This window comes from Odontesthes bonariensis, chromosome 23 (genome assembly GCF_027942865.1).
Source record: "Odontesthes bonariensis isolate fOdoBon6 chromosome 23, fOdoBon6.hap1, whole genome shotgun sequence".
Taxonomy (NCBI): domain Eukaryota; kingdom Metazoa; phylum Chordata; class Actinopteri; order Atheriniformes; family Atherinopsidae; genus Odontesthes; species Odontesthes bonariensis.
This window is the reverse complement of record NC_134528.1, coordinates 12,981,939-13,008,963: the sequence shown is the minus strand read 5'-3', so window position 1 is coordinate 13,008,963 and position 27,025 is coordinate 12,981,939. Positions and strand designations below refer to the sequence as shown.

The following is a 27,025-nucleotide window of genomic DNA, read 5'->3' as shown; positions in this document are numbered from 1 at the left end:
GAATATCTTGGGATTTCATGCAGTACTTAGTGGCAAATATCCTACGTTTCAGGACGTGCAGTTCTTTGAAACAGAATTGCAGCTCAAAAATGACCCATCAAACAATGGCTGTTGACATTAGCTGTTAGCATGTTTTGTAACTTGAGACTTTTCGACAGATTGGTCAGTGGATTTCTTGGGGAAAGTGTACTGCAAATACAAGAGAAAGCCTCTCTCCAACAGCGATCCGTGAGCACAACTCAGACTTGTCTTGGTCAGAGTTGCCAAGAAGAGAGTCCAATGGAAGCTTAGGCCACTGTGGCTCACTAAAGGTAACTAATGAGTTTGTTGAAACTCATTATAGCAGGGAGAGAAGCCAAATACAATAAACAAACAAGTACACAAGTATGTTGCACACACTTTGTTTCTTGAAGGGTTCTCAGTGTGTAAACTGAACGCAATACTGGAAGCATTTGATTTCAAACACTAAAAATGCTTCAATTATCTGTAATCATGGATGCAGAGCCTCATGTACACATTGTCACATGTGTGCTGAGGTGTGATGATCACACCACAATGTGTGAAACCTGAACTCTCATCCCTCTGTGTTTGGTTTTTCAGGAGGGATCGGAGTGTGAGCAGGGTGGCAGAAGATGTCTGCGGAGGGAAGGGATGCGTCACTGGATTAGTGCCTGAGAATCTGTCCCAGCCTCTTCCCCCTGAGCCTGCTGAGACGCCTCCAGAAGGGCACAACACTCGGCGCTCGCTTTTCCTCCACCAAGCCTTCCACATGAGCCTGCCAAGCCTTACCTCTGCACGAGGATGAAGAAAGACAAGAAAACGCATGCTTTACTGTTTCTCCTACTGCTTCACTACAGCTTGGGTAAGGCTCTGCTCTTCTTTTTTTCATCGTGTGTGGTTAAGACTTCTTTGCTTGCTCTTATCTGCTTAATCCTCTAACACAAAGAGGGCAGGTCCATCTTAGAGTACACTGTTCATGCTGCTTGTACTTCATTAAATTCAATGTGCAGTTATGTTTTCGTTGGAATTTTAACCATTGAGCCTTAAATCCAATATGTTTTTGATTGATCTCCTTCCTCTTCCTCCGCCCTGATTTCTTTTCCTGCTCTTTTTAGCAGGTGAATGCAACAGTCCTAAGTTATAGGTTAATGGTTAAAATTCTTTTTTTAGTAGAGCAGAATAAAGAAAATTACAAATGATCTATTTTTCATTTATTTATACATTGCATGCAGTGGCTTTTGAAAAGGTTTGGTCATTGTCTCGTTATTTCTCTTGATACATATTGATCTGTTTTTTCATGAAGGCCAATCAGACTATGCTCCATATTTTTACGACAATGGTCCTAGCAGCACAAGTGGGAACATGGCCTTGTTCAGCATCTCTGAGGATACACCAGTTGGTATGTCTCACACTTTATTAATAATTATAACAGCAACACGTTTGGCATACATTTTTTTGCGGGGTGATTTTAATTGTAGGTGAAGGTGTAAATTTTGATCACACTTGTAATGAGGATCCAGCTTATCGCTGTAATACCTTTAGGATTGTGACGTACGTCAAGACTTATGGGAAGAAAACAATATGGGTGGTGACTCATCTGACCTCACTATTGAACATATAGAATTAGAAAACACTGAGAATTCAAACACAAACTTTTTTCTACATGCCATATCTTCCTTACAGTTGACTCTTATTTCCATTTCTCACTGTGGTGTGTTCCTTATAGGAACACAGGTCTACATCCTCAATGGTACGGATCCAGAAGGGGACCCGGTACGATTCGGTCTCACTTTTGAAAAAGGCTCCACAGAATATTTCAGGGTGGAGTCCAAATCAGGGAACGTGACTCTGATTCAAGAGCTCGACAGAGAGGTGAGCCTTTTGATGAGGACTAATCTGAAAACAAAACAACACTTTGGCCTAAAGTGACAATGATGATCTTCTTTTTTATAGAAACAAGATGAAATCTCTGTGCTTGTGAGCATAACAGACGGTCGCAACAAGGTAATTTTTCCTGATTGATTATTGTTGTATTTGTCTTTCAATTGTTTGTTTTGTGACCAATAATTTGAAGTCATTATTTTACCATCATAATTTCATTATGAAATAATAATAATACAAGTAAAGAAAGGCACACACAGACATGTGTACTGCAAAATAGGTGCTGTGACAGCATAAAAACTACTATAAAATACTCATAATATATGTATATATATGTATAAATATACGCGTGAATATTTACATGGATGTATAAAATTGTAATTTTCCGATCACTTCTCTCTAGACACGAATGCAGACTTCAAATAAACAGCCTTTAATACATCTGTTTTGTTTTCTTGTCAGGTCGTTGAGACTGTGAGAGTATTTGTGACGGACTCCAACGATGAGCCACCTGAATTTCAAAACCTGCCTTTTATCATTGATATCCCCGAGGTGCAGTATATCATTTAAATAACCATGCACAATAACAACCACTAAATCTCACAACTAAGTCAAAGAAGGTATCATAACTGAGTAGGCTTTAACATGATCAAATGTCACGTCTCTTTACCAGGACACTGCTGCAGGAAGCAGCATCTACAGAGTCCATGCAGTGGATAAAGATCTGGGCTCGGGAGGCAGTGTTTCATATTACCTACAGGTAATTTTACAGCTTCATTGTTATTCGAATGATGCATAGCTGTGACCCTGACAGTCATCAGCTTTCTTGGCGAGCCTGTGCAGTGGAATAAAAATGCTGCTGCCTGTGGCTACTGATAAATTTCAGGGAGACATGAGAGGTTCGTGGTGAATTTTAAACACAAAGTCCTCATGTTCATATTGGCTCAGAATGTAGATTTTAAAGCTCAAGAGAAATTAGTTATCCATTTGTATCTTATTTGAATTTACAATGCATCTAGAAATAAATATTCCCCAAATCATAAAAATGTTCCTGCCTTCATGTCTAACTTACCCTACTGAATCTATCTTCACTCTACCATCAGGCTGAAAAAGCAGCAAGGCTTTTACAGCAGCACGTGCACAGAAAAAAAATCAATCCAAGTTCACCAAGGCTAAAATAGTCAAAGCTTTTTCAGCCTACTTGCACATGTCATCCAATTTAATTCAGAGTTGATTGTCAGAGTTGACTAATCACATATGAGCTCTTTATGGCTCGGGCCTCTTAATCACACACCCTGGAATCTTACCCTGAAGTCTGCCAACAGGTTTATCCTCACAGTTTCCAAAACCTCACTTAAAAGGGTTAACCAGAATTTTGTATTACAATTTAGTTCTGTATTTCTCATTTTATTGCTTTGAGCTTTTGTTCTTTCTATGATTGTTTTTTCATTGCTTGTTCCATTTGAATTTGTAAAAATGTGTTCTTTCCAGCATCCATATTACTCTCATAATGGTGCTTTTAGTTGGTTTGATAGGAGACTAAAGCCCAGGGGTAAGACCAGAGGTCAAACTGACATCATGGGAGCTGTAATGCCATGTGGAGGGAGGAAAAGGGCATTCGAATGATGGGGCAGTACGGGAAGGGAAAGATTAATCTCGTACCAGATAGCAGTCTGGTAATGGTGTTGCTTTAGTAGATTAAATTTCAATTACATTTGAGCAAGGCATTGCAGGCTTAATAGGGGCTTAGGTATGGTGCAGGCCAACAGCTGACAGTGCAGTAGTTCTTGCTGTTGATGTACCAGCTGTCAGATAAAACTGCGGACGTGATGATGTTGAAGTGGAGCAGACTGCGAGTCAATATTGATCAGAGGCATTTCTGAAAGTAGCTTAATTGCTCTTGATTGTTTTAATCTTACTAAATGTTTGACTCTTTATTTCATTAGAGTTCTCCATTTGCAAAGTTCACCATTGATGGACACAGCGGGATTCTCAGAGTGAAACCTGGCGAGACTTTGGACTATGAGACCACAGCAACACATTTTGTGACAGTAGTTGCAAAGGTGAGAGGTCACTTTCTGGCTTGGCTTACAGGGCTCACCATCCCCAGTTGTTAGGACTTCTATCAGTGTTGTGATCCTTACACTCTTCCACTTTCAAGCCATGTATTTTAGACTGTTAGCACATTTAAATGCAAGTGTACAGGGTTTCAACACTGATTGATGGAAAGAACGTTAGAATAGAAATAGAATAGAAAATACTTTATTCATCCCCCGTGGGGGAAATTCTAATTGTCATATAGCTCAGTTAAAATATTTACAATGATTGGATATTAGAACAATAATAATAATAATAATAATAATAATAATAATAATAATAATAATAATAATAATAATAATAATAATAATAATAATAATAAATAAAAAAATTTGAGAAGAACATAGTCACTGTTAAAAAGCCTCATGGCTGTCGGGACAAAGGACCTCCTGAACATCTCAGTCCTGCAGGGCAGTGAGATGAGCCTCTCACTGCAGCTGTTCCTCTGTCCTGCCAGGATGTTATGGATTGTCCACCACCATAGAATATAAATTAATATAAAAACTTAATAAACTTATAATTATAACTATTAGATATATCTTTCCAATTTTAGTGGGAAAAACATATTGAAATTCCATGAGTATGTTCTCAAAAACTTCTCACATAGTGCTGTTTTTTACATGTTTATTCTGGCACACCTCTTAAGAAAAGCTGTTGGAGGCTGTCAAGTTTTTAATGAGCTGCTCTGGTAAAGTGTTGAAAAGTGTTGCTCCCAATGCTCCTCTCGCTTGGAGTAATAGCTTTGTAGAGTATACTCGTGTTTATCCTCTTTTTTTTTTTGCTTTGAGTGTAGGTATGACCACCGAAATGCCACTTTATGATAAAATACTGACTGAATAACAGCCTGGTATCAGCACACAATTGTGAATTAATCTGGTACCACAAATTTCATTTTCAATATCTAAGATGCATTAAAAAAAAAGAAGCTCACTCAAATGGCTTCCGATGAAACTATAGAGATCTAGGAAATGGTCTTTTTCACAACATTTTTACCTCATATCAGTTGAAAATGTCATGAGGTCAAAGAAGTATGGAAAGATTTTTTTAAGGGGATGGCAAGACCGTTAATACAGCTGTTTCAGCTGTTTCAGACATGGACTACAAAAAGGGAATTTGGTGCTCTACTTTGTAGTCTTACTAAGTTGTTTCATACTAGCTGTTTACTTTATTGCCATGTTTGGTAACTAAATCATCCTTCTAGAAATTGAAAGAAAAAAAAAAAGTGAGATATCTCATAAAGTTGTTCACACATTGCCTCTGCCATGAATTCAAATTAGTAGAACATTAAGAAAACAATTACTGTCCCCGTGGAACCTCTAAAAGTTGCGGCCACAAGGAATTTTTGATTGGTATTATCTCCTTACCCTTATATTCGAAATTCAAGGAGGAGCTCAGAGGCTCCTTTTTTTGGCAATAAGATCATTCAAATAGCTCCTGTCAAGGCTGCCACTTTGATACTTTTGGGTCATTTTCTTTGGTTAGGAACATAAAACTTTAAACTATTTGACCATATTGTTATATGGTAAGAGTAATGAAATATGTGACTTCAACACTTTCTATTGTTTTGAAGTAGATACATTTTAAGAGCAAAATATGAAGTAAGAGATTTACCGTGCAAAAGTTAGAAATTTGTTGTTGGAGATTGTAAGTGGAGAAATTAGAACATTTCCTTTAACGTGATTCATCACACTATTTCAAATAAGATATTGGGCTTCTCAAAGCCATTAAAAGAAAAAAAGAAAAAAATTATGAAACTGTATATTCATCTTGTCACAGTGGAAAAAGATCACATAATCCCAAGACTTTTAAAATGTACGAAACCAAATCATTTTTGATTTATTAGTTCAAATTTGACCCGACCTCCAGCCAGTTGCAGCCACACCTTCAAATTACAACCAGAATAAAAAAAAAAAAAACTTGAGATTTGTCATAAAATCTAAATAAACATAGAATAAAATGATTTGCCATCAACCAATATTTCATTGTCAGTAGAACATAGAAAAAACGTATCAAATGTAGAAAATGAGACATTTTACTATTTCATGAAAAATATTAGGTCATCTTGAATTTGATAGCAGCAGCATGTCTCAAAGGGATAGGACAAGTCCATGTTCCCCACTGTGTAGCATCTCCTCTTCTGGGAGCATACCCTGCTCTAAAATATGTAAAAAAAAAAACTATTTAGTATTTCAGTCCAAGTTGCCTGTTCTATAGGCATTAATTTACCCCCAAACCATTGAAAGTACAGGCACTGATAACAAGTTGATTCCCAAAAAATTTTAAATTTCAATTTGTCTCCCCACAGAATGATTTCCACGTTAGCCCAGAAAAGACAGCAGTGTTTCTGGATTATATTCACATATTGCTTACTCTTTGCATGACTCTCTGTCATGCAAAGAGTCCTGTGATAGTTCCCTGTGCTATCCCCATGCTTTTGGGGATAGCACAGGGAACTGTGCAGATAATGCACAGATAATGAGTGTTCATGAGCCCATGATGTGATTTCCATGACAGAATCAAGCCTGTTCTCAATGCAGATGCATTGATTCTCGGACGTGTCCCTTGCCCAGAGAGGTGTCTCGAGATTCTTGTAATCTTTTGATGCTATAATGTAATGTTGATGATGGAATATTCAGAGTATTTTCAATTTTATATTGAGGTACATCAATATGAAATTGCTCCACATTTTCTAAGCTGCATTTGCCCACCATTACTTCTGAGAAACTCATTTTGCTCTCTTTAGACCCAATCATGTTACTGGCCTGTTGTCAGTTAATCTAATTAGCTGTATTGTTTGTTTTCCCAGGACGGAGGTGGGAAGTACAAGGGAAAGCACCAGGTTTTGACCTCCACAGCTACGGTCACAATCAATGTTCTTGATGCTCAAGATATGCCTCCATCGTTTGTAGGAACCCCATACTTTGGTTACATCTATGAAGTCTCAGTCCCTGTAAGACCTTGCTTTGCTTTCATCCGTGATGTAATGTTGTCACTTTTGTTTACATACAGTGAAACTTTATTTTTGCTAAAATTTCAGGGTTCTGAAATATACACAGTGTATGCCAAAGATGGCGATCAAGGCAATCCCAATCCTATACATTATTCAATAGTGGATGGTAAGGAAAAGACAAGCAATTGGTGCAGAGTTGAGCTTTTTGTGATGATGTTGCATTGCCTTGTGACCATTTTAAGATCGTAGTCACATTTCAGACACAACATGTCTGTCCCCATCTTGCAGGTAGCGACGGTGTTTTTGACATGAATAGCACCAGCGGATGCATCACCCTGACAACCCACCCATCTCTGCTGAAAAATGAACTCTATGAAATTATGGTCAAGGTCTTGTTCAGTTCATCTTCTTCCACACACTTATTGGGGACTGCTCTCATTACCCTTGGAATATACTGTTACTGCTATATGATCTCATCAGTGTAATGTTTGAATACAGGCATCTGAGGTTGGGCCAAACAACAAGCTGCTGAACTACGATATTACCACAGTGACGGTCCGGGTGGTGGATCTTAACAACCATCCTCCTACATTTTATGGAGAAAATGGACCTCAGAGCAAGTTTGAGGTGACAATGTATGAACATCCACCTGCAGGGGAAATCCTCCGAGGCTTTAAGATCACCGTCAATGACTCTGATCAGGTAAAATTTACTCCACGTTTTTCTTCATTCTTTTTTTTAAATTCTGAGTTTGTTACTCACCTGACAGATACATTAAAACCTCTATATAGCAGTGAATTAATATCTGTCTACAAGCCTTTACGAATATGAAGTTATGGCTTCCTGTGTGTTTTAGGATTGATTTTAAGGTCCTTTTAATGGTTTTTAAATGTCTTAGGGGTCTTGGACCTTCTTATATATCAGAATTGCTTTTATCATATGAACCCTCGCGCACCCTGAGATCCTCCGGCACTGGCCTTTTAATACTACCTAAAGCTAGAACACAAACTTACGGTGAGGCATCTTTTCAGCCCTATGGCCCCCATCTGTGGAATAGCCTGTCGGAGGACCTGAGGGCCGCAGAGAGTGTTGATATTTTTAAAAACAGGCTCGAGAACCACCTATTTAATTTAGCTTTTAACTAATGTCTTGTTTATACATTCATTTACTTATTTCAGTCAATTTATATTTTTAGCTCTTTTAATATTTTATTTGTTTTACTTTTTACTACAGAGTTCATTTGAGCTATTTCCTATTACTATTTCATTTTATTTATATATTTATTTATTCAATGTTCTTAGCCTTTGTAGTTTTATGTCCTTATTCCATATTCCCAGTGTTACCTCGGTGGGGGCCGTCTGTGCTGGGGGCTGTGATCGACTCTGGCTGGGATGTCTCTGACTCGTGGTGAACATTGGTCTGGCCAGGTGGGGGGTCTGCGGCAGTGCTCCACTGCTGTGGGCCCCTCGCTGGCCTATTAGCTTGGTGTGTGCCCGGGTGGAGGCGTCCTGGTCGTGGGTTGTGATCAGCACCCAGTGCAGATGGCCTCCTGTGATGGTGTTTCCTGACCTGGAGTCCTCTGTATTCAGCCACACGTTTCTAAGTTTATTTTATTTTATTTATTTGTTTATATGTATATATATATATATATATATATATATTTTTTAATTATTATTATTATGTGTGTGTGTATGTGTCCCTGCGTGTGTGTACATATGGGGGGGGTACAATGGGGGTTGCTTTTAAACATGTATAGCACATTTTAATGTATGAAAAGTGCTTTATAAATAAAGTTTGATTTGATTTGATTTGATTTATGTAACACCATATAATATGTTCAGCGAATTATTGTCATTATATTTATTCTCTCCATCTGGCTTCATGGAGCATTATTGTTTACAAAAATCTACTAAGGTTTTCTGAGGTCCTGCTGAATCTGATTAATCTTTCATTTCATTGTTTGTCTGAGCAGCTACAAACTCATTTTCTCCACATTTCTGCCTGTTTTCAGGGAGCAAACGCTAAATTTAAGCTCAGACTAGTGGGGCCGAACCGAGTGCTTCGAGTGGTTCCCCAGACTGTCCTGAATGAAGCCCAAGTGACCATCATTGTCGAGGACACATCTGGCATCGACTATGAAAAGGGATCAACCCTTTCTTTTAAGGTAAAACCTCACATCCTACAAGACATACAACAATAGCATGTGAATGTCAAAGAAATGAGCAGAGGTAAAAATTTGGTATTTGGGATATAAGAAGATTTCTTTTTATGCTTTTTGTTTTGTTTTTTTCTCACCTTTAGTGTGTTATATAGCTTTTTTGTGTCACAAAACAGAGTTTTTCTTCCACACGCAAGACACTGATCCACAGCTGCTTTAAACATCACAATTGAAGTTTAGGTTTTTCTACTTTCCTGAATGAAAGGTAGATGAAACACCATGAAATCTGCCAAATTCACTTGGCAAATTTCATCAGAAAAAAAACTGAATAGCCTTTTTGCACTCTTACCAGCAAGCAGTTAGAGCAGAAATGGCCTTTTAGAAGAGAAATTTTCTGAAGTTTCTGAGGTCATAGTGAATCTTGAAAGAATGCCACAAGAAGTGTGGCAGCAATGTAGAAGTATGAGAAAAAATGTTGTGGTTTTTAGGACATTAAAACATGTAAACTTATTTCAATGGACCTGAACATTTTTTTCTAAAGTGATGCTATTCCCACTCTCAGTTGTATCTTGAATGATACTCCCATGCATGTTAACAAATGTTATGATTCAAACATAATAATCTGAATGGCTAAAATTAATTAGAAATACCTGCATATTTCTTAATTAATGAAGTGATACGTCTGAGAATTTCTTATTTGCCTAAAATCAGGGACAGTATTTTGAGCCTTCACAGTCATTCATTTAAGATTAATTCAACAGACCTGTGGCTGTTCTTTTTTTAGGTTCTTACAACCTCTGTTTTAGTATCAGGTTGACTCTAATTAACTAGTTGAGTAATCGGCTGAACATTTCAGCTCTATTTTTGGTCACTTTGTTTGTCTCTCTACAGCTGCTGGCAGTGGAGATCGACACCCCTGAGCGGTTCAGTGCAACAGCTGACATCGTGATCAACCTGCTGGACACAAATGACAACATCCCCATATTCACATCAGAGTATTACATCACCAGGGTGCCCGAAAACTCCCCTGGAGGCTCCAATGTTGTGTCTGTAACGGTGAGTCAATCACAATAAAGTTCAACCCTTTGGTCAATGCATATCACTAAGTGGAATTCATTAGATAAAAGGATGTTAGAGCCAATCATTAAAAAGCTTTGCTATTGCTGTTCCTGCTTATGAAATGAATGTCTCCATGACACATTCAGCCATATTCCCTGTGCAAGTCCTCACAGAGGGGGGTTATGAACAGAAATTTTGGCACATTTGTGTCAAACTATACTGTCCCCTGCACCAACCACACAGACTGCAGTAAAAAGCTTCATTACACTCCAAGGTTTAATCATGCTGACCTATCCTCACATCCCCTCTCAATACTCAAGGCTCCACCCTCTTTACATAAGCTTAAGAGCCGAACTGGTTATCCACAGCCAGCTCTAGTGACAAAAACAGAAAAAAACAAAACAACTATGGACAATGTTTTTCTAATGTCCCAGTGTCATTTTGTAAAAGTAATTCATGTGTACATTTCTCACAGATTGACAGATGTTTTCACATTATTAGGCGTATAATCTGTACTGTTTTTTCTTCCTTTAGGCAAATGATCCAGACTCGGGGCCTTGGGGTGTAGTCAAATACACAATTTATGGATCAGGATCAGATTTGTAAGTAAAAAATCAGCCTGATCAAATATTTAACTCTATTAAAACTATTTACAGACTAAAAAGTGATTGAGTTGTGACTTACGAGTGTTTGGTAAACTCAGCCCGCAAGACACTAGTCTTGAATAATCTGTGTCTTTAATAGAACAGGAACACAGAAAACCAGTTTGATTGGCCTCTGCTGCACAAAACAGCTCGCTCCAAAATGGCTGCAAGATGCTAGATAATCTCCTAATTGGATTGGAGGGTTAAAAATAGATAGCCTGGCCCCTCTCACATAGCCAGAGCCAATTAACATGCAATGTGACAGCTGGAGCCTCAGAAACGGTATCTTTGAAGAGCAAGGCAGCATGCAGCAGAAGAAAAGTGAGAATTTATGCTTGTCTGCAGGCAGAACCCGAGTTAATTGTGTGAAAGTTGTCAGATTTACTTGTGAATTTTCACAGTTGAGAACAAGACGGAAAAGTCAGCTGAATAAAATGGCAGCACGCCTGATTTTGACCAAGAAAGCACTCAGAAAGTATTGTGAATATACTTGTTAAAACTCTTATTTGTGATATTTATGTGATTATTTGATCTCTGAGACAGTTTTTTTTATTAGAATATGAAGGAAAATTGAAAAATTAAACCAGTAGGTCGCACGGTAGGGAGAGTAGCAGCATGGCCGTTTTTTTTCATTCTCTTTTTGATTTATACATTGAGAAGAAAGACAAAGACATCTGTTGATGTGTACAAATTCTACACATCAACAGATCCTTTAGATAGCTAAATGATCTGACGTTTTGTGGGATTGAATCTTCATCAAAGCACAGTACAGTAGGTTTAAAGCGTTATCATATCTGTCTCAGCACATGCAGGCATGACTTACATGGGCAAAGTTATCTTTTCGATGGAAGCTCAGGAAAAAAAACAGAAACTGGGATTAGCTCCAGCCCCCGGTCAAACTTAACAGGATGAAGCGGGTATACTAAGTATGAATGAAGAGATGAAAGGATGGACAGAACAATGGATGGACTTTTGCCTTTTAGCTCATAAGTTTTCAATAAAAAACACTGAGTATTTTATAAATTGCCACAGAATGAAGTAACTCGCATCTAATTTGGACCAAAACAGTTCAGCTCTCTTAGATTAACATTTTAACAATAACCTTGAGCATTTTTTTTCATGTTCCATTCAATAAAGGCAGCAACCTTTTAGTGTAAATTATGCAGAGATTCACAGGAAGTGATGTAAATATCACTTGTGGTGTGAAATATCATGGCTATACCTGGTTTATTGGCATCTGTGGCTGTGACTCATGCATTGTCTGATCTTACCTGCAGGTTTACCATCAACCCGTCATCAGGCCTCATCTCCACACAGCCCTGGACCAGCCTGGATGCAGAGGTCAGGTCGAAATACAACTTTTACGTTAAGGCTGAGGATTCCGAGGGCAAGTACAGCTTGGCTGAAGTCTTCGTCACGGTCCTTGACATGAACGACCACACTCCAGAATTTGATGACAAACTCCTGGAGAAGACCATGATTATTGGCTCGCCTGTCAAAGTAGAGGTACATTACACTGTATCATTATCATCTCAACAATACAAAAACAAAAGTTTTCTTATGTTAAATATTCAAAGTCATGTCTTCTCAAGCTTCTCTTTGCTGCAAACTGAACATTTTATGAGTTTTGGACTAAACTAATCCACTTGAAGTTATGAGCTTCAGAAACTAGTGTTTGGAGGTGAAGAGCAACTGATAGAAATGAACTGGTCTACCCAAAATAATAGGAAATTAAGTTGCCTTTTGTGTGCACTTCATATGCTACAAATCTTATATCAATTTCATGTCAACAAACTGGGCGATATGTTTCTTCTTCATTAAAAAGAAATGGGCTTGAAACTGGATGGTGCTGTGGTTGTCTGTCGTCTCACAGCAAGAGGGTTCCTGGATTGCGGCTGGGGCCTTTCTGTGTGGAGTTTGTATGTTCTCCTCGAACATGCATAGGTTCTCTCCGCACAGTCCAGAAACAATGCATGTTAGGTTAACTGGGGATTCTGAAATTTGAAAAAATAAATCTCCATCTCTCCTTGGCAGTAGGGATAGCCTAGCTTGGGTAACGCACAAAAACCCCCACAGACGAATTAAAAACCATCACCTTAGAATCTTCATAGAATCACTGCATATGATATGCCATGTATTATTTGGATTTGTTTTGTAAAGAACAAAGCTAATATTGATATTTTGATAACACAAATTGTTACTTCGTGTAGGCAGTGGATGACGATGCAGAGTCACCAAACAACGTCATCGAGTACTCCATCATGAAAGCAGATCCTGACAACGCATTTGATATCAACGCAGACACCGGGGAGATCAAATTGAAGCCCTTCATCAAGTCTATGGAGATTGTGCAAAACATCACCAAGCAGAAGGACTGCAAGTGGTCTCTGGTTGTCGAGGCCAGGGACCGAGGTTCTCCGTCCTTCAGCACAACAGCTGTGGTCAATATCGATATCACAGAGGCGGTAAGACTTGCTTTGACTTGCAGCATGCTCGCAGTGCTTGTTATTGTACACCTGAGCTGTAGACTAAAGTTATTTCAGATTAGACAATAGGCGTTGTTGCCATCCTACTGTAGGCTAAATCAGCACCCTTGTTTCAGCCTGTCACTGCTCACCTACCTCGCCCTGGGAGGATAACATTAGTTGCTCGTTAATTATGTGAAACGACCACGATCTTCTCTATATTCAATTTTTTATTCTTTATTGTAATATACTTGGCAATGTTGTTGTTTATTTTATAACGTGCTTTTAATCAAATTTTGGACAGAAATAGTTTTAAGCATTTTAGGAATAAAGTTCATGGCCATGGCTACATACAGGATCAGTTCATAATAGTTTTGGGGCCTGTACTACAAGGCTGGTTTAGTGGTCTATGGAAGTCATTTTTAGTAACTTCAAGCTGGTTCACTTATTGACGTGTATCACTATGACAAATTAGAACCTAAAATGCTGTTTAGCATGTTAGATTATACATAAGATATCAACACGTATTCCGCCTCTTGACGAATCAGTTCTCTTAGAAAATGAAAAAATAAAAACAACATTTGTGTGTTGACAGTGAGAGTCAGCTACGCAGTTCTACTTTCACTCAGAAGAAAACTTTATTACAGATGTAAAACAGAGACTGATTATTCAAAAACTTTACTTAGTCTTTTATCGATTTGCAACTAACACAAATTACTTTTATTCATCAAAGTCATCACTGAACTATGAAAGAGTTCCTCGATTGTGTACAGTGTATGGCATTTGTAAAATTGCCTCCCATAGATTCTGTTCATTCACAATATCCACATACATCTTATAAGGTGCTTTAAAAACTAAACAAAATTAGATAACCTAAACCATTTTTATTGAATATTTCAGTGCCTGGATGACAGAAAATTAACAAGCCTGCTAACTGGTTTTCTTATATGTTTGTTCTTTATTTGCTATAGAGAGCAATAAAACTGCCATTGTTGCATCTGACACAATAACCTGCTTCATAGTTCAGGCCCCTGGTCTTTTTATTAGATTTGTAATTAAATACAGCATAAGATGTTAAAGATGTCAAAGTTTTCAGTCATTCACATCAGTTCATATTTCTCTTTTAGTTCATGTTTTCACCATGCATTCATTCTGCCATTTTCATGATGACTCAGTGTTTTTGGCTCTGTCTCTGTGTTGTGTATCGTGCTTTTCAGATCAAAGGTCGAATTATTTCATACTTCATGGGCCTAAGCAAGCGTCCGCTGACGGTTTTTGGAATTTTTGTCAGCATTGTCACGTCCCTCATTTTACTAACAGTCTGTATATCTACAATCCTGTACTGTAACTCAGTGAAAAAGTCCAGAATCAACCCTGAGAGCAACTATATTAAAGTGGTCCGCAGAGTCAAGTGAGACACAGCTACTACTTCATTGTTCAGCTGGGAGCTTTGGCTGGCTGTTGTCTGTAAAAGAGTACTTGAGCACATTTAAGAAAATACTGAAAGTATGATAACTTTTTTTTTTCCTGGGGGGGATTTTTTGGGGGGGATTAGAAAAGATGAAAAGAAGGAAAAACAATATTTTTCTAAAAATGTAGTTTTTATATACTTAGCTTTTATGGTACCAATTGGTAATTGGTCATATATATATTTTTTACGAGATACAGTATGTAAATTCTTTAATCTTTTTTAACTAGAGCATGACTCAGATTATATGACTGTCAAATTCACTTAAAAAGATTTACTTTGGATTCAAGCTTCTTCTTTTCCTTATACTCCATTTTTCTCCCACAAACATCTCTGTTCTGATCCCATGAACTTTCATCCTTCATGTTCGGCCCTCATCAATCAAAAAAAAAGATCATAAAGCACCGCACTGTCAGACGCATTCCCAACAACTCGTGTCGTGACTAGTTCTTAGCTTTGCATCAGCAGTCCCATACTGTAGGACAGAGGAAGACAGATGACTGAATGTGTGTGTGTGTTTGTGAAAGCATTACATGATCAGTAGACATGTTGTTTGGGCCTCCTCTGTCAGTGCTTTGCGCATCCATTTCATATGCTTACATGCTTTGGACAAATGGTGTGTTAAAGCTTGGATTCAGATTCAAATTATTCTATTTGTGCTCTTTTACAGACTCCTTTCAAGGGGCCTATGGCGGCCTTTTTAATGAAAAGTAGGGACAATCCTTTGAAAGCTCTAGGCATGGTCACTTTTATCATTACTGTATTGGTAGGAGTGACAGTCATGATCTCTACGGCTATGTATATGCGCAACTCAAAGTCCAACAGGATCATGCCAGTGCGCCGCATCATTAAGAAGCGACCCAGGGACCATCAGCCCTGGACCTTCAAGATGCCTGTTATTAAGTTCACCAATCCTGCGGAGAAGTTCCTCATCAGTGACCCAGGGAGCACTCCCCAGGATGACGCCAGCAGCCTCCGGCCGAAGCCTCCGATTGCGCCTTGTCTGCCTCCTCCACCTCCATCTAACACACGGCCCACAGAGAGGCACCGGGCAGTCCCGACAATATCTGGTGCACTGGCTTCCAAAGGCTCCAAGAAAGCTAAATCTGGCCGCCGCAAAGAGGGAAACATGAGCTCTGCTTTAGTATCTGAGCTTAAAATGAAGCTGGAGCAGAAAATCAATGAGAACAACCAAGGTCTTTATTAACTGAAACTACACGAACAACTGGTGAAAGGTTCATTCTTTGACAGCTCTACTGCTCTTAACCCATCTCACCTGCACTCCATGTGATGATCTGGAAGGTGGACCTACCTTGAGATTGTTCATGAGTAAATGGTAAAACAGGAAGGTTTACAGATAATTATGTCTTAAGATGAGACATTAAAGAAGTGGGCTGCACTGCATCCTCAGTTGACCTAGTTTCGGTAAAGAGAAGAGAGAGCTTGATAATTCACCACACTGCCATCTTGAGGAGGATTATGTCATCTTAACAGCAAGAAGCAGCACTGTAAATTATCCAGGGAGAGGATTACAAAGACTTACTGTGTATACATAAGTTGCATAACTTCCTGAAAAGTGTAGTGCTCACAACCCTGCAATGTTTTTTTTACAAAGAATAGGATTTTTAACAATAAATCCTAAGAATAAGAAATTAAATGGGTTCTCGCTCATTGGAGCGTGCATCTGAATGGCACAGTCATGAAAGAACAATTGCTTATTATGAAGTGCTAAAAGACCCGTGTGTTCATATTTTTACTGTGTTACATCAGCTGCTTCAAAGCTGAGAAGTTGCTCCTTTGTATGATTACAATGTGCCACTGTAGTAACACAAGCCTGCTTTTATTTATTTGAGTAATGAAAGAAAAATGCTTTTATATAAATGTACATGGGTCGATTTAAAGTGTACAGAATTGTATTATTTTGACTGTTTTAAATATATAAATGTATACATATATATATATATGAAATTTCAGGTGTAACGTGGAGCAGTAAATATAAAATACAAACAAACCCATCTAACTCCACTAGTGGGATGTATTTGGTAAGAATTAGTCAAATGCTTGAAAAAGATTTTGAGCTTGCATTGTTATGTGTTAGTAACTTGCTTGGACATTTTGTTTATAAATATATATATATATATAGATATTTAGATAGAGAATATTTGTCAAACATTTGGGGTCCCCACACTGTTACTTTCCATATTAAGCATAAATGCCTTCAAATGTAGGCAAATAAAAAGTCCTTGCTGTAATAAATAACTATATCTTAACTTGTACCTATTTTAAATAAGTCAAGATCAATTATATATCATAAATATGAATTACACATGCCTGGTTCTTCGAAGTAACATATTTGTACCGTCTTTGTACCGTCTTGATTTTAAATAAATATTTGAAAAAATTGTGTCTGTGCACCATTATATTCGGACTGAATAATGTTTTAATTCAATTCAACAATCATATTAGTAGATAATTGGGGATTTTTTCATTTTTAGATACAATGGGATGTGGAAGTTCTTCTATGCCTCCACATTTCAATACCCATATTCATTTGACAGCTAAAGATGCTACTTACTTATTCAACGCATTCAACTATAGGTTATGAACAGTGCCAACACTTTTTAGCTGTCACACACAGTTTTATTCAATGTATTACATGTATTTGAGATTTAAAAGATTAAAAGAGCACATCAACGAATAAGAGTTATTATCAGTGCTCCAAAAACTGAGAGGTTTGTCTTCTTCTCCTCTGACAGCAGTGACATCAGGTCATTAGATCACTATTTAGAGACAGTTTTTTATTGTATGAAGTCGTAAATTTGAGATACCAAGTCATTATTTTGAGAAAGATTATATGTGTGTATTTTATTGTACAGAGTCATTTTAGGATGCCAAGTCAGTGTGACTTGGCAATCCAAGATTTGAATCATGTTGAGGAACAAAGTTACTGTTTCTGTTTTCTCATTATTTTTGACTGGGAAGTTTTTCCATATATTTGTGACACTAAGTAGAACTCAGTGGTTCTTATCATTTAGAGAAACTATAAAAAAATAAGTTATTACTTTGACATAATAGGCTTGTTTAGACGTTCTAAGCTGTTTCTTTTTTCGATGGAACCAAATCATCACGTTGAAAAGAATTCTCATAATTTTGATAAACTAAAAAGTATGATTAAAAAAAGGCATATATATATATATACCAGATGGAGATGGAAATGTCACCGTTTTCATCAGAACGGGCCAGCCAAGCAATCTGATGATTGCCAAGCAATTTTATGACCATGAAAAAGTTGCATAGTACCGCTTTAAGATACTATGTTATTTAAAAAAATAAAACCTGGGAAATCTTTTGACAAACATATTTACTAATATACAAAGCCAATATTTTTGAGAAACTAATGGAATATTTCATGATACCAGATCATCAATTTTAAAACACCTATCATTTCAAAATTACATGTAAATGATTTCCATAGTTTGTAAGTTTCTCTGTAGTGACAGACATCATCCGCTTACACAATTTATTGATGTCATACATTGTACTATTGTATAACAGCTTTCTAACCTACCTTGTCATTAGATATATTCATTAAAGTAAAGGATCTGAGAAACTCTTCCACTGCAGCCCAAAGCATTGCACAATATTTCTGTTCGTTATATACTTACATTTGATGATTTTTATGCCTTTTATTTACTGTGCAAACACAGTAAGCTTGGAGCTGTTATTAAATGGAAATATCATGTCCTGTTGACTGGGATTCAGATAGAAAATCACTCTAATCTGTTTACCAGCGTATGCATAAATTCATGAGAAAACGCTGCTTATGTAACAAATCCTCTGAGTGATTGTGTTGGAAAACTGTGTACGTCTCAGGATTTGTATTCACTTTAATCCACATCAAAAACATTTCATTCTAATACAAGACAGCTTATTTGGGGTCTGTAAAAAGCATACAATGATTCAGCTCAGAGTGGAACAAAGTGCCCTATAAACTCGCATATAGTACAATATTATTGTAATTTATTTCGTAATAAACAAATATATGTTACTGTGGGAGAATCTACTAAACCCACAGTCATTTTTAATCTAGTAGTGCTGTATCAAAACTTTAAGAAAAACTTTATTCAAATATATTTTCTTTTGTACATATATATAACACTCTCCCTATAAGATGGAGGAAAGGCATCTTCATTTTGAGCTGATTATGAATTACATATTTTCTTTAAAAAAAAAAAAGCCCCAGTTTGTGCCTCTTATGCACTAGTTTAACAAACTACAAATTTCCAAGTAATGTTCAAAATAATTAATCAAACTTAAGTTTTTTCCAGCTAGATGACAGAATATCATGTTTGCTCCATGAGAGAAAAAATGATGTTCCTGTTTGGAAAAGAAAAGGCACAAACTGGAGCTACACTTAAAACTGACATAATTTACAAATACATTTATATATTCATTATTTGACTTTGACATTAGTACAGATGAGCTGCACTTCCTCCTTTGCACCTATCCTCAGACTTCCGCCTCTTCACTGGCTTTTCCTTTGAGTCCCTGCACAGGGCTTCATCGCTACCTGCCTGCAGGCTGTCGAAGTGGCCCTGCCTCTCTGTTCCCTGCAGGTTCTCTTCATGCATCCTTCGCTTCCTCCAAAGATCCACGCAGCGGCCCACGCAGTTGAACTTGGCATCTGTGGTGCACGCATACATACCAGCTGGCACCGCCAGCACCATGGCACACACAATGACTATAATGTGAATGAGCCTTTCTCTCTGCTCCAGCTCACTCATATCATTCCCTGTGACAAACACAATACACTGACCCTCCCTGGGTGGGCGGTTCTTCATAGTGACACACACCTCGTATTTGGTGACAGGAAGCAGATCGCTGACTGAGTAGCTGTTGATGCCAGGGCCGATGTAGATCATCTCTTTCTTGGGTGAATCATATTTGCCAAAGTGGATAGTAAACCATGTTTCTGCAGGGTTTCCTGTGGCTGCATACCACTCTAAGGTGATGCCATAAACTGTCTGCTTGGCGATGCGGATATCAATGTGGACATTGTCATCAGATGACAGCATGGGGACAGGTGGAGGAAGAGGAACTGAGGAGTTGTGGGAGCTGATGTTGACTGTAATTCTGACAGAGGAGTTGCCAATGAAATTGTTGGCCATGCAGGTGTAGACTCCTCTGTCTGCTATGTGAATGGAGGGAATCACCAGCTGGGAAGTGACAGTTTCTTCATCTATCTGAATCTGTGTTGCTGCAAAGAGAAAACAGAGCATCTAAGAAAAGAGCATTTCAATCTGAGGATTGTTTTCTTTCGCTAAAGACATAGTTAGGCAGCACTTGTCTGAGAGTTCAAGGTAAAACCCAGTAAGTCCTCCCTCAACAGGTTCACAATGGATAGTTGTGATAAAAACAAAAACTTACTTGCAAATCCTCTTAGAATTTTCAGGTTGTACATCCACTGAATGGTTGGGTCAGGTCTGGCCTGGACTATACATGTCAGTGTTGCATTTGCCCCAAGAGGTAAAGAGATGTTAGTCACTGGTGCAGAGGCCACTGGTTTCATGCATGTTTTCAACTGGATCTCATGGAAAAACTTGTTAGCTTTGGTGGCTGGGCTTGAACACATCATGTAAGAGTTCATCAGAATGATGGGAGGGCTGACCTCCCTAATGAATTCAACAAAGCCTTTGAGGCGGCAGTCACACAACCAGGGGTTGTCATGCAGTGCCATAACTACATTGGACACCATCCCTTCTTTTCCCCATGCTTTCTCTGCTGTTTGATACAGAGGCCAATTAATAAAGACTTCTTTTGATATAATGTTAAGCTGATTGAAGGATAAATCTAAGTAGGTCAATGCAGGTAAGTGTCTCAGTGCATGTTCAGGTAGCACATCCAGTCGATTGTGCTTCAAATCCAAAATCTTGAGTTTAGGTGTGTCCTGAAATGCCGTCCATGGTACGGAGGTCAGCTTGTTCCCTTGTAGCCTCAGCTCAGTCAGATTGGCGAGTCCCTCCAGGCTTTTGATGTTCATCAGGGTGATCTCATTGAAATTCAGCCAAAGAAACTCCAAGGCACTAACTAGAGAGAAGGAACCTCGAGGTAACTCGGTAAGGTGGCAATTTTCAATACGAATTTTCGTGAAATCATCAGAGATGTCCTCTGGGATTTGTCCCATGGAGGTTTCCATACAAAGTAAAGATCTAGATTGAGAGACAGGACATTTGTTGACAAGAGAAGCTAAAGATGAATACAATCTCTCTTCTATACACAGCTACTTATGTTGTAGATGTAGCATTTGCCCAAAATCATTGATGATATTCTAACATTTGGTTTCAAACATTATTGTCTCATGGGTTGCACTTAAAGCATAGATTAACTTGTTCAAAACAAGGTCATGACTAGAATATAACCAGCTTGCTAAGGTATCTGTAGTTTCAGTGGTCACTTACTTCCCCAGGTTATCATTTGTGCAGGAGCAACCCGGCAGACAAGTTGAGAATCCAGGGATGATGATAGAAAATACCAAAGAGATACCTAACGCCAAACAAAAGGCGTCCATGTTCCTGGACGAGCATGTGAAATAGGCCTGTGAGGGCAGGACATGCCTATCGGCTGCATAGAAGAAAGCCTATTACCTTAATCTTCATTGACGTAATGCTTAAGACATCAAATGACATGTGAGACATAAGAAAGGTGTATTTATAGTGATGGTCCACTTTGCCTAGAAAATATTGTTACATCAGCTCAAAAACACAAGTTTTGAACATTTCCTTCTCACAAAGGCTCAGTTAAGAGTTTTTCAAAGTTATATGGGGTAGTTTTGGATTTCTTCGTCCAGGTATGTCCCTGAAATGAATTGTGTCGGTCTAATTAAATTCATTCTGCCCCTGCGCAGTACCAACATACCAGGAGACCCATCTGTGTAAAGTGGGCCGGAGGCCGTCAGGCTTAGCAGTGCTGGGAGGGAGGGCTGCAGCTAGACAGATGTCTGGAAAGGACTGTAATCTGACCTCAATAATCTGAACACTGGTTGTCTTTCAGGTTAGTAAAGGCCGAGTCAGCATATGAATCAAGCGTGAAGGTAGAAAAACATCTCTGGCCCTTTAGATCCAGTTTTTAACATTTCTTCTCTTATGACTGAGCTTTTTTATGGAGGTGTATATTGATTTAAGTGGCAAATGAATTAATCTGATGTTCAATAATGTAGGTTATCCCTCAGTTATCTGATCATTTTGAGACATTTGCCAAATTGCTGTATATTTTTAAATATTTTAATCTAGTCTGCTTGGATGATTGATAATATTTTCACTGAGAGGACAAAAGCCCCCCTTTTTTACCCCATAATCATCAGATAGATGCATACTCTAAGTGCTTTGACATCTTGTATTTTCATCAGACTCTTATCAGAATATTTTTGATAGTTTACCTATCAACATATATACAAATCCTCAGACTTCTTCTGCAAAGATGTAGTTGTAAAAAGCACAGCTGAGGTTCATATGAGCAGAATTGTTTTTGCTTGCTGGTCCTAAACTGCAAAAAGCAGAGGACAAATTTAGAATTAGATCTTCAGATTCATCCATCCATTTTCTATACCCACTTAATCCAATTTAGGATTGTGGGGGGGCTGGAGCCAATGGTAGGCGTCATTAGGCGAGAGGCGGGGTACACCCTGGACAGGTCGCCAGCCCATCACAGGGTCACACAGACACAAACGAGACAAACAACCACCCACGGTCACACTCACTCCGAGGGATAATTTAAGAGTCACCAATCAACCTAACATGCATTTTTTTGGACGGTGGGAGGAAGCCGGAGTACCCGGACAGAACCCACACGGGGAGAACATGCAAACTCCTAACAGAAATGCAATTGATCTAATGTTGCAATACTCATCTAAGAGTTGCAAATGCCACGTCATGGTGGTGCTAGAGGTCAATATCACTAAAACTACAAAAATGAATCTTCTAAGAAACATGAATATCTGAGCCATATTTGATGGCAGGACAACTAATGTTCCCTTATATATTTCAGCTGCTTTCATTTGACAGTGAATAATAAACTGCCTTCCAAATACACTTTACTATACATAATAAAATCTGCTTCAGTCAAAAATAACACGGATCTTTATTAAAACAAATATATCGCTCCTCTGCAATGGCAAGGAAAAGGCTTGTAAGCATGAATCATTATAAAAAAGATATTTATTTTCAGTTGTTACATTCAAACATACACATATCTCAGGTTACAAGTATTTCCGTGTTATAAAACGCATTGTATTTTAGGTTTCTGATCCAACAGTAAACCTGGCACATTCACATCATACCGACATACAAAACAGACTAAACAGACTGCTGGTTCTCTAAAGACTTTCTGTTTTAAAGATTTCAACACAAAGCAGAAGTTACATCCTGAAACAAAAGAAAGACAATTGACTGGGTTTATGAGTGTTCAGTGCATCAAGACATCACCTTTCAAAGTGCATGATAAATAAAAAATAGCATTTTTCTCATGTTTACATCAATGTTAAAACAATGTTATTGTATTTATCTTCCCTTTTTTTTTTTTTTTGCTTTCAACCAAATGAGCTGTTGACTTTGTTTCTACAAGGCTGTGAAATAATCTCATAAATCCAGCGCTGACAGAGCAGTCAGTGTTCTCTGAAGACCCTTAAAGGAGGATCATTTGAATCTTGTGAGTCTCTGAGCAGCTCTGTGCTCTATCTATCATCTTCACAGTCATAACAAAGTGCATCTTCTACAAACTGAGGTTCTGTTTGGTTTTAGCAGAAGTACTCATTAGGTGGCCCCTCATTCCTTGCTAAGGCCTCTGAGTCAACGCTTGACCTCGCTGACAGCAGTCTGTTGGATTCATCTGGGTTTAGCCGGGTCAAATACTCCCCCTCCATCCCTTTAGGTTTGCCCCCGGCGTTGAGAGTCTCAAACGTGACGTAGGAGTCCTGCATTTCTTTTGATTGTCGCCCCATCATCTTTTGGCAGCGTTTCTTTAGTGCCCCACAGCAAACAATCAGTGTCAGGGGGACAGCGATCACACATGCCACTGTTATCACCACTACATTAATGAGCTTCTGAGTGCTACTGGCACTAGCAGCCTCGTCTGTTGAGAAGATTACACATTGCTCTTTTTTCGGGATCAGACCTTTGACGCAAACACAAGCAATGTACTTCGTCTTTGGCACAAGGCCTTCAATAGTGATTCGGTTCTTTCCAGCGCCCACATTGATGCGACGCATGTCCCTCTCACCAAACACAGCATACAGAACACTAAATTCTGTAATGTTCGTCGCTGTAGGAGCTCGCCAGTTCAGAGAGACGGTGTGGTCAGTGTCTCCAATCACCTTTACCGAACGCACCACCCTCTTCTCAGGAGCTTGTAAGGATGAGGTATTGCCAGCTAAGTTACTCAAAACCTCCTGACCCATGTCCAACGGCTTCTGGGGGTCTGACCCTTTGCCTTGTCCTTTAGAAGCGTCATCAGAGATGCTGTAGCTCTCAATCTCGTACTTCCCAGTCACACCTTTGCCATTAAGAGGTTCAATGATGGGCTGGGCAGCACTGCTGGTAGGTGGAGGAACATACCTGGCGATGAGTTTCTCCTGGTATGCTGCTCTTCCAATGCCACCAGCCTTCTTTCCTCTGCCTCTCTTAGAGACACCGCCAACTTCTTCCTCTGATCGGATGGAGTCTGTGATCACCAAAGAGATGATGGCATCTGCGGTGCCCACAAAATTGGTGGCTTTGCACATATATTTCCCAGAATCTTTGTAGGAGACAGCAGGCACACTAAGAATCGACCAAATGATGCCTTCCTTTGAAATCTCTTCCTGAACTGAAAAACAAAAATGCCCACAGAGTTAAACAGATTGACACAAATGTAAGAACGTTATTCTCATTGACATTTAGGCTTTTACACAAATAAATGTTGCTCTCATCTCAGCACATTTGGAATTAGATGAGGAGAACTCACCTGTGCCGTTCATTTTCTTGCCATCAGCACGGCTCCAAGACAGCTCGGGAATGGGGACTCCCACGGTTCCACAGCGCAACAGGACATTGTTGCCCAGTGAGCTCCGAACACGAGCCACAGCCGTGTGGACCCGGGGAACCTGGCACCTCTGCAGCTCCGCCTCAGTGAAGAAAACCCCAGATAGACTCTCTGGATCGGCACACTTAAGCCCAGTATCAATAAGAGCCACGGACGATGAGGGGGACTTCTGAAACTGAACCAGATCGTACATTCGGCAGTCACACATCCATGGGTTGTCATGGAGACCTGCGGAAGAACCAATATTTACTAAATGCTGTCAGTTTGTGCAAAACTGAGTCCTTGTAAGAACAAGACCTTGCATTTGAGAGTTAATGAAAATCAGAATTAGTCAGGCAGCTTGACACACAATATCTCTAATTAGACTAATCCCTGGCCGATAAAAGGCAGCTTTAAAAAGAAAACGTTCCAGTGTCTTAAAATATTACAGCTTGATCCTCACCCAGAATTAGTTTGGAGGAATCTGAGTCTTGAGAGGGCTTTACACTCAGCCACATGTTGAGAATCTCAGCAGGAAGGGTTGTGAGACTGTTGCTGGATAAATCCAGATAGGTGATGTTTGATATATACTTGGTGGCTGAGGTGGGGATGGTGGAGATCTTGTTGTTGTGCAGGTCCAGGAGCCTTAGGATTGGCATATCTGTCAGGGATTCCCAGGGGAAGGAGGTGAGCAGGTTTCCGTCCAACCTGAGCTCATCTAAATTGTAGAGACCCCGGAAACTGTCGGCATTCAGTGAATTCAGTGAATTAAAAGACATCCAGAGAAACTCCAGATTGTTGAGGTAGTGGAAGTTATTGCTGGCGATGTATGTAACCGCTGTCTTCTCTATACGTATTTTTGATGTGTCAATGGGGAAAAAAGGGGGGACCACAGCGATCCCTGGATCATTGCAGAGTACACTCCTGCCAGAAAAGACAAAAATATCATTATTTTTTATGTGACACGATGTAGGAACAATTTTAAACCTACTTTCCAACTAGATGGGGTTACAGAAGTGGATTAACTATTAAACTAGATACGTTTTATGCATCTATTTTTATCAAGAATAACATTTCAGTTTGAGGGGGAAAGTGTAATCTAACCTATTGTTAAGTAACAAGCAAAGGGGATTTAAGAGCAACCTCACGTTAATCCCTCAATATACAGAGTGATTGAACAGAGGAAAGCTTAAGTGAAATCTGTTTCAACGCTATAGACTCTGCGACACAAGTACTGAAAACAAAATTCAATTCAATTACCTTGCTTTAGATCCGTCGCTTAACTTGTGAAAGAAGCAACTGCACTGTGATGGACATGTAGAACTCGCTAAAGGAAGAAGAACAGCCATCCAAAATGCTGCAGCAATGTTTCGACTCATGTTTCCCTCTAAAAGCAGCTAAAACGCTGCGAAACTAAGAAATAGAAAATAGAAATAGAAAAAAACAAATATATTTAAAAAAAAACAACAGGCGCTCAAACGCGGTCTAACGGGACATCGGACGCATCGTGGTGGTTCGCAGCTACGCACTGTTCCGACTGGTCTGAATCCTCAGATAAAAGGGATAGGCAGGGATTAAAGGAGGACTTGAGTTATTTTCATTCACACGATTAGGCTATTCTTTCCTGAAAGCTGATAGGCTGCACACCTTTCACTCTCTTTCTCAGAGAACCACTTCCCAAATAGTTGATTGGTTGGTTAAACATGGCAGTTTATCAACTGTGCTGTTCAATGTGGCAGATAAATCAATTGGAGTCTTCATGTGGACTAATTAAAATCCCCACGTAGGCTATACTAGTTAGGAACAACTTAACACAAGTAAACCTGTTCTTTTTTTTTCTTCTTTTTTTTTTAATGCAGCCTACATAAATGTGAAAGTGAGGATGATTTTAAACAAATGTGTTTTAATGCTGACATATTTACTTATTTCACCTCTTACCGCAGTTAAATTCTAAAAAAATAAACAAAAAACTGATGGAAAAGTAGATGAGTGTCCTCCAGTTTCAGGTATTGCCTTAGAAGTTGCATATCCCCAAAATGTAGTTAATTCTAACCAACCATGGAGTTACAAAGCAAAAAAAGGCCACCAGATGGCAGTGGAGATTTGAAATGGGTAATGTGTTATTTTCTAAAAAACATTTTTCTTTCCCTTATCTTGTATTTAAACATTCTGATTCCGTGCCAAAGCAAAATGAAAATGTATGCAGCCCTCTTTATTTCTTTATCAACTACGATTAAAATGGAAAAACGT

At 38.8% G+C, this 27,025-nt stretch overlaps 3 protein-coding genes across 3 annotated transcripts; 1 reads left to right on the top strand and 2 right to left on the bottom strand.

Annotated features, from left to right (window-relative positions):
• Window positions 1-656: 656 nt before the first annotated feature.
• LOC142373892 (cadherin-related family member 1a) lies at window positions 657-17,085 on the top strand. Its single transcript, XM_075457354.1, has 17 exons — window positions 657-862; window positions 1,304-1,399; window positions 1,727-1,872; window positions 1,954-2,004; window positions 2,344-2,433; window positions 2,555-2,641; window positions 3,828-3,944; window positions 6,785-6,928; window positions 7,016-7,094; window positions 7,217-7,317; window positions 7,427-7,630; window positions 8,940-9,092; window positions 9,978-10,142; window positions 10,680-10,747; window positions 12,067-12,295; window positions 13,000-13,254; window positions 15,393-17,085. Exons 1-17 carry the CDS (start codon window positions 802-804, stop codon window positions 15,927-15,929), a joined length of 2,583 nt encoding a protein of 860 aa, XP_075313469.1. The 5' UTR covers window positions 657-801; the 3' UTR covers window positions 15,930-17,085.
• Window positions 17,086-19,191: 2,106 nt separating this feature from the next.
• Window positions 19,192-20,924, bottom strand: LOC142374517 (leucine-rich repeat, immunoglobulin-like domain and transmembrane domain-containing protein 2). The gene is made up of 2 exons (XM_075458238.1): window positions 20,150-20,924; window positions 19,192-19,979 (listed from the first exon to the last, which is right to left on the bottom strand). The coding sequence occupies exons 1-2, from the start codon at window positions 20,916-20,918 to the stop codon at window positions 19,192-19,194; spliced, it is 1,557 nt and encodes a 518-aa protein (XP_075314353.1). The 5' UTR covers window positions 20,919-20,924.
• A 1,993-nt stretch (window positions 20,925-22,917) lies between these two features.
• lrit1b (leucine-rich repeat, immunoglobulin-like and transmembrane domains 1b) lies at window positions 22,918-26,321 on the bottom strand. Its single transcript, XM_075457201.1, has 4 exons — window positions 26,036-26,321; window positions 25,239-25,699; window positions 24,719-25,024; window positions 22,918-24,580 (listed from the first exon to the last, which is right to left on the bottom strand). The coding sequence occupies exons 1-4, from the start codon at window positions 26,152-26,154 to the stop codon at window positions 23,514-23,516; spliced, it is 1,953 nt and encodes a 650-aa protein (XP_075313316.1). The 5' UTR covers window positions 26,155-26,321; the 3' UTR covers window positions 22,918-23,513.
• Window positions 26,322-27,025: the final 704 nt, after the last annotated feature.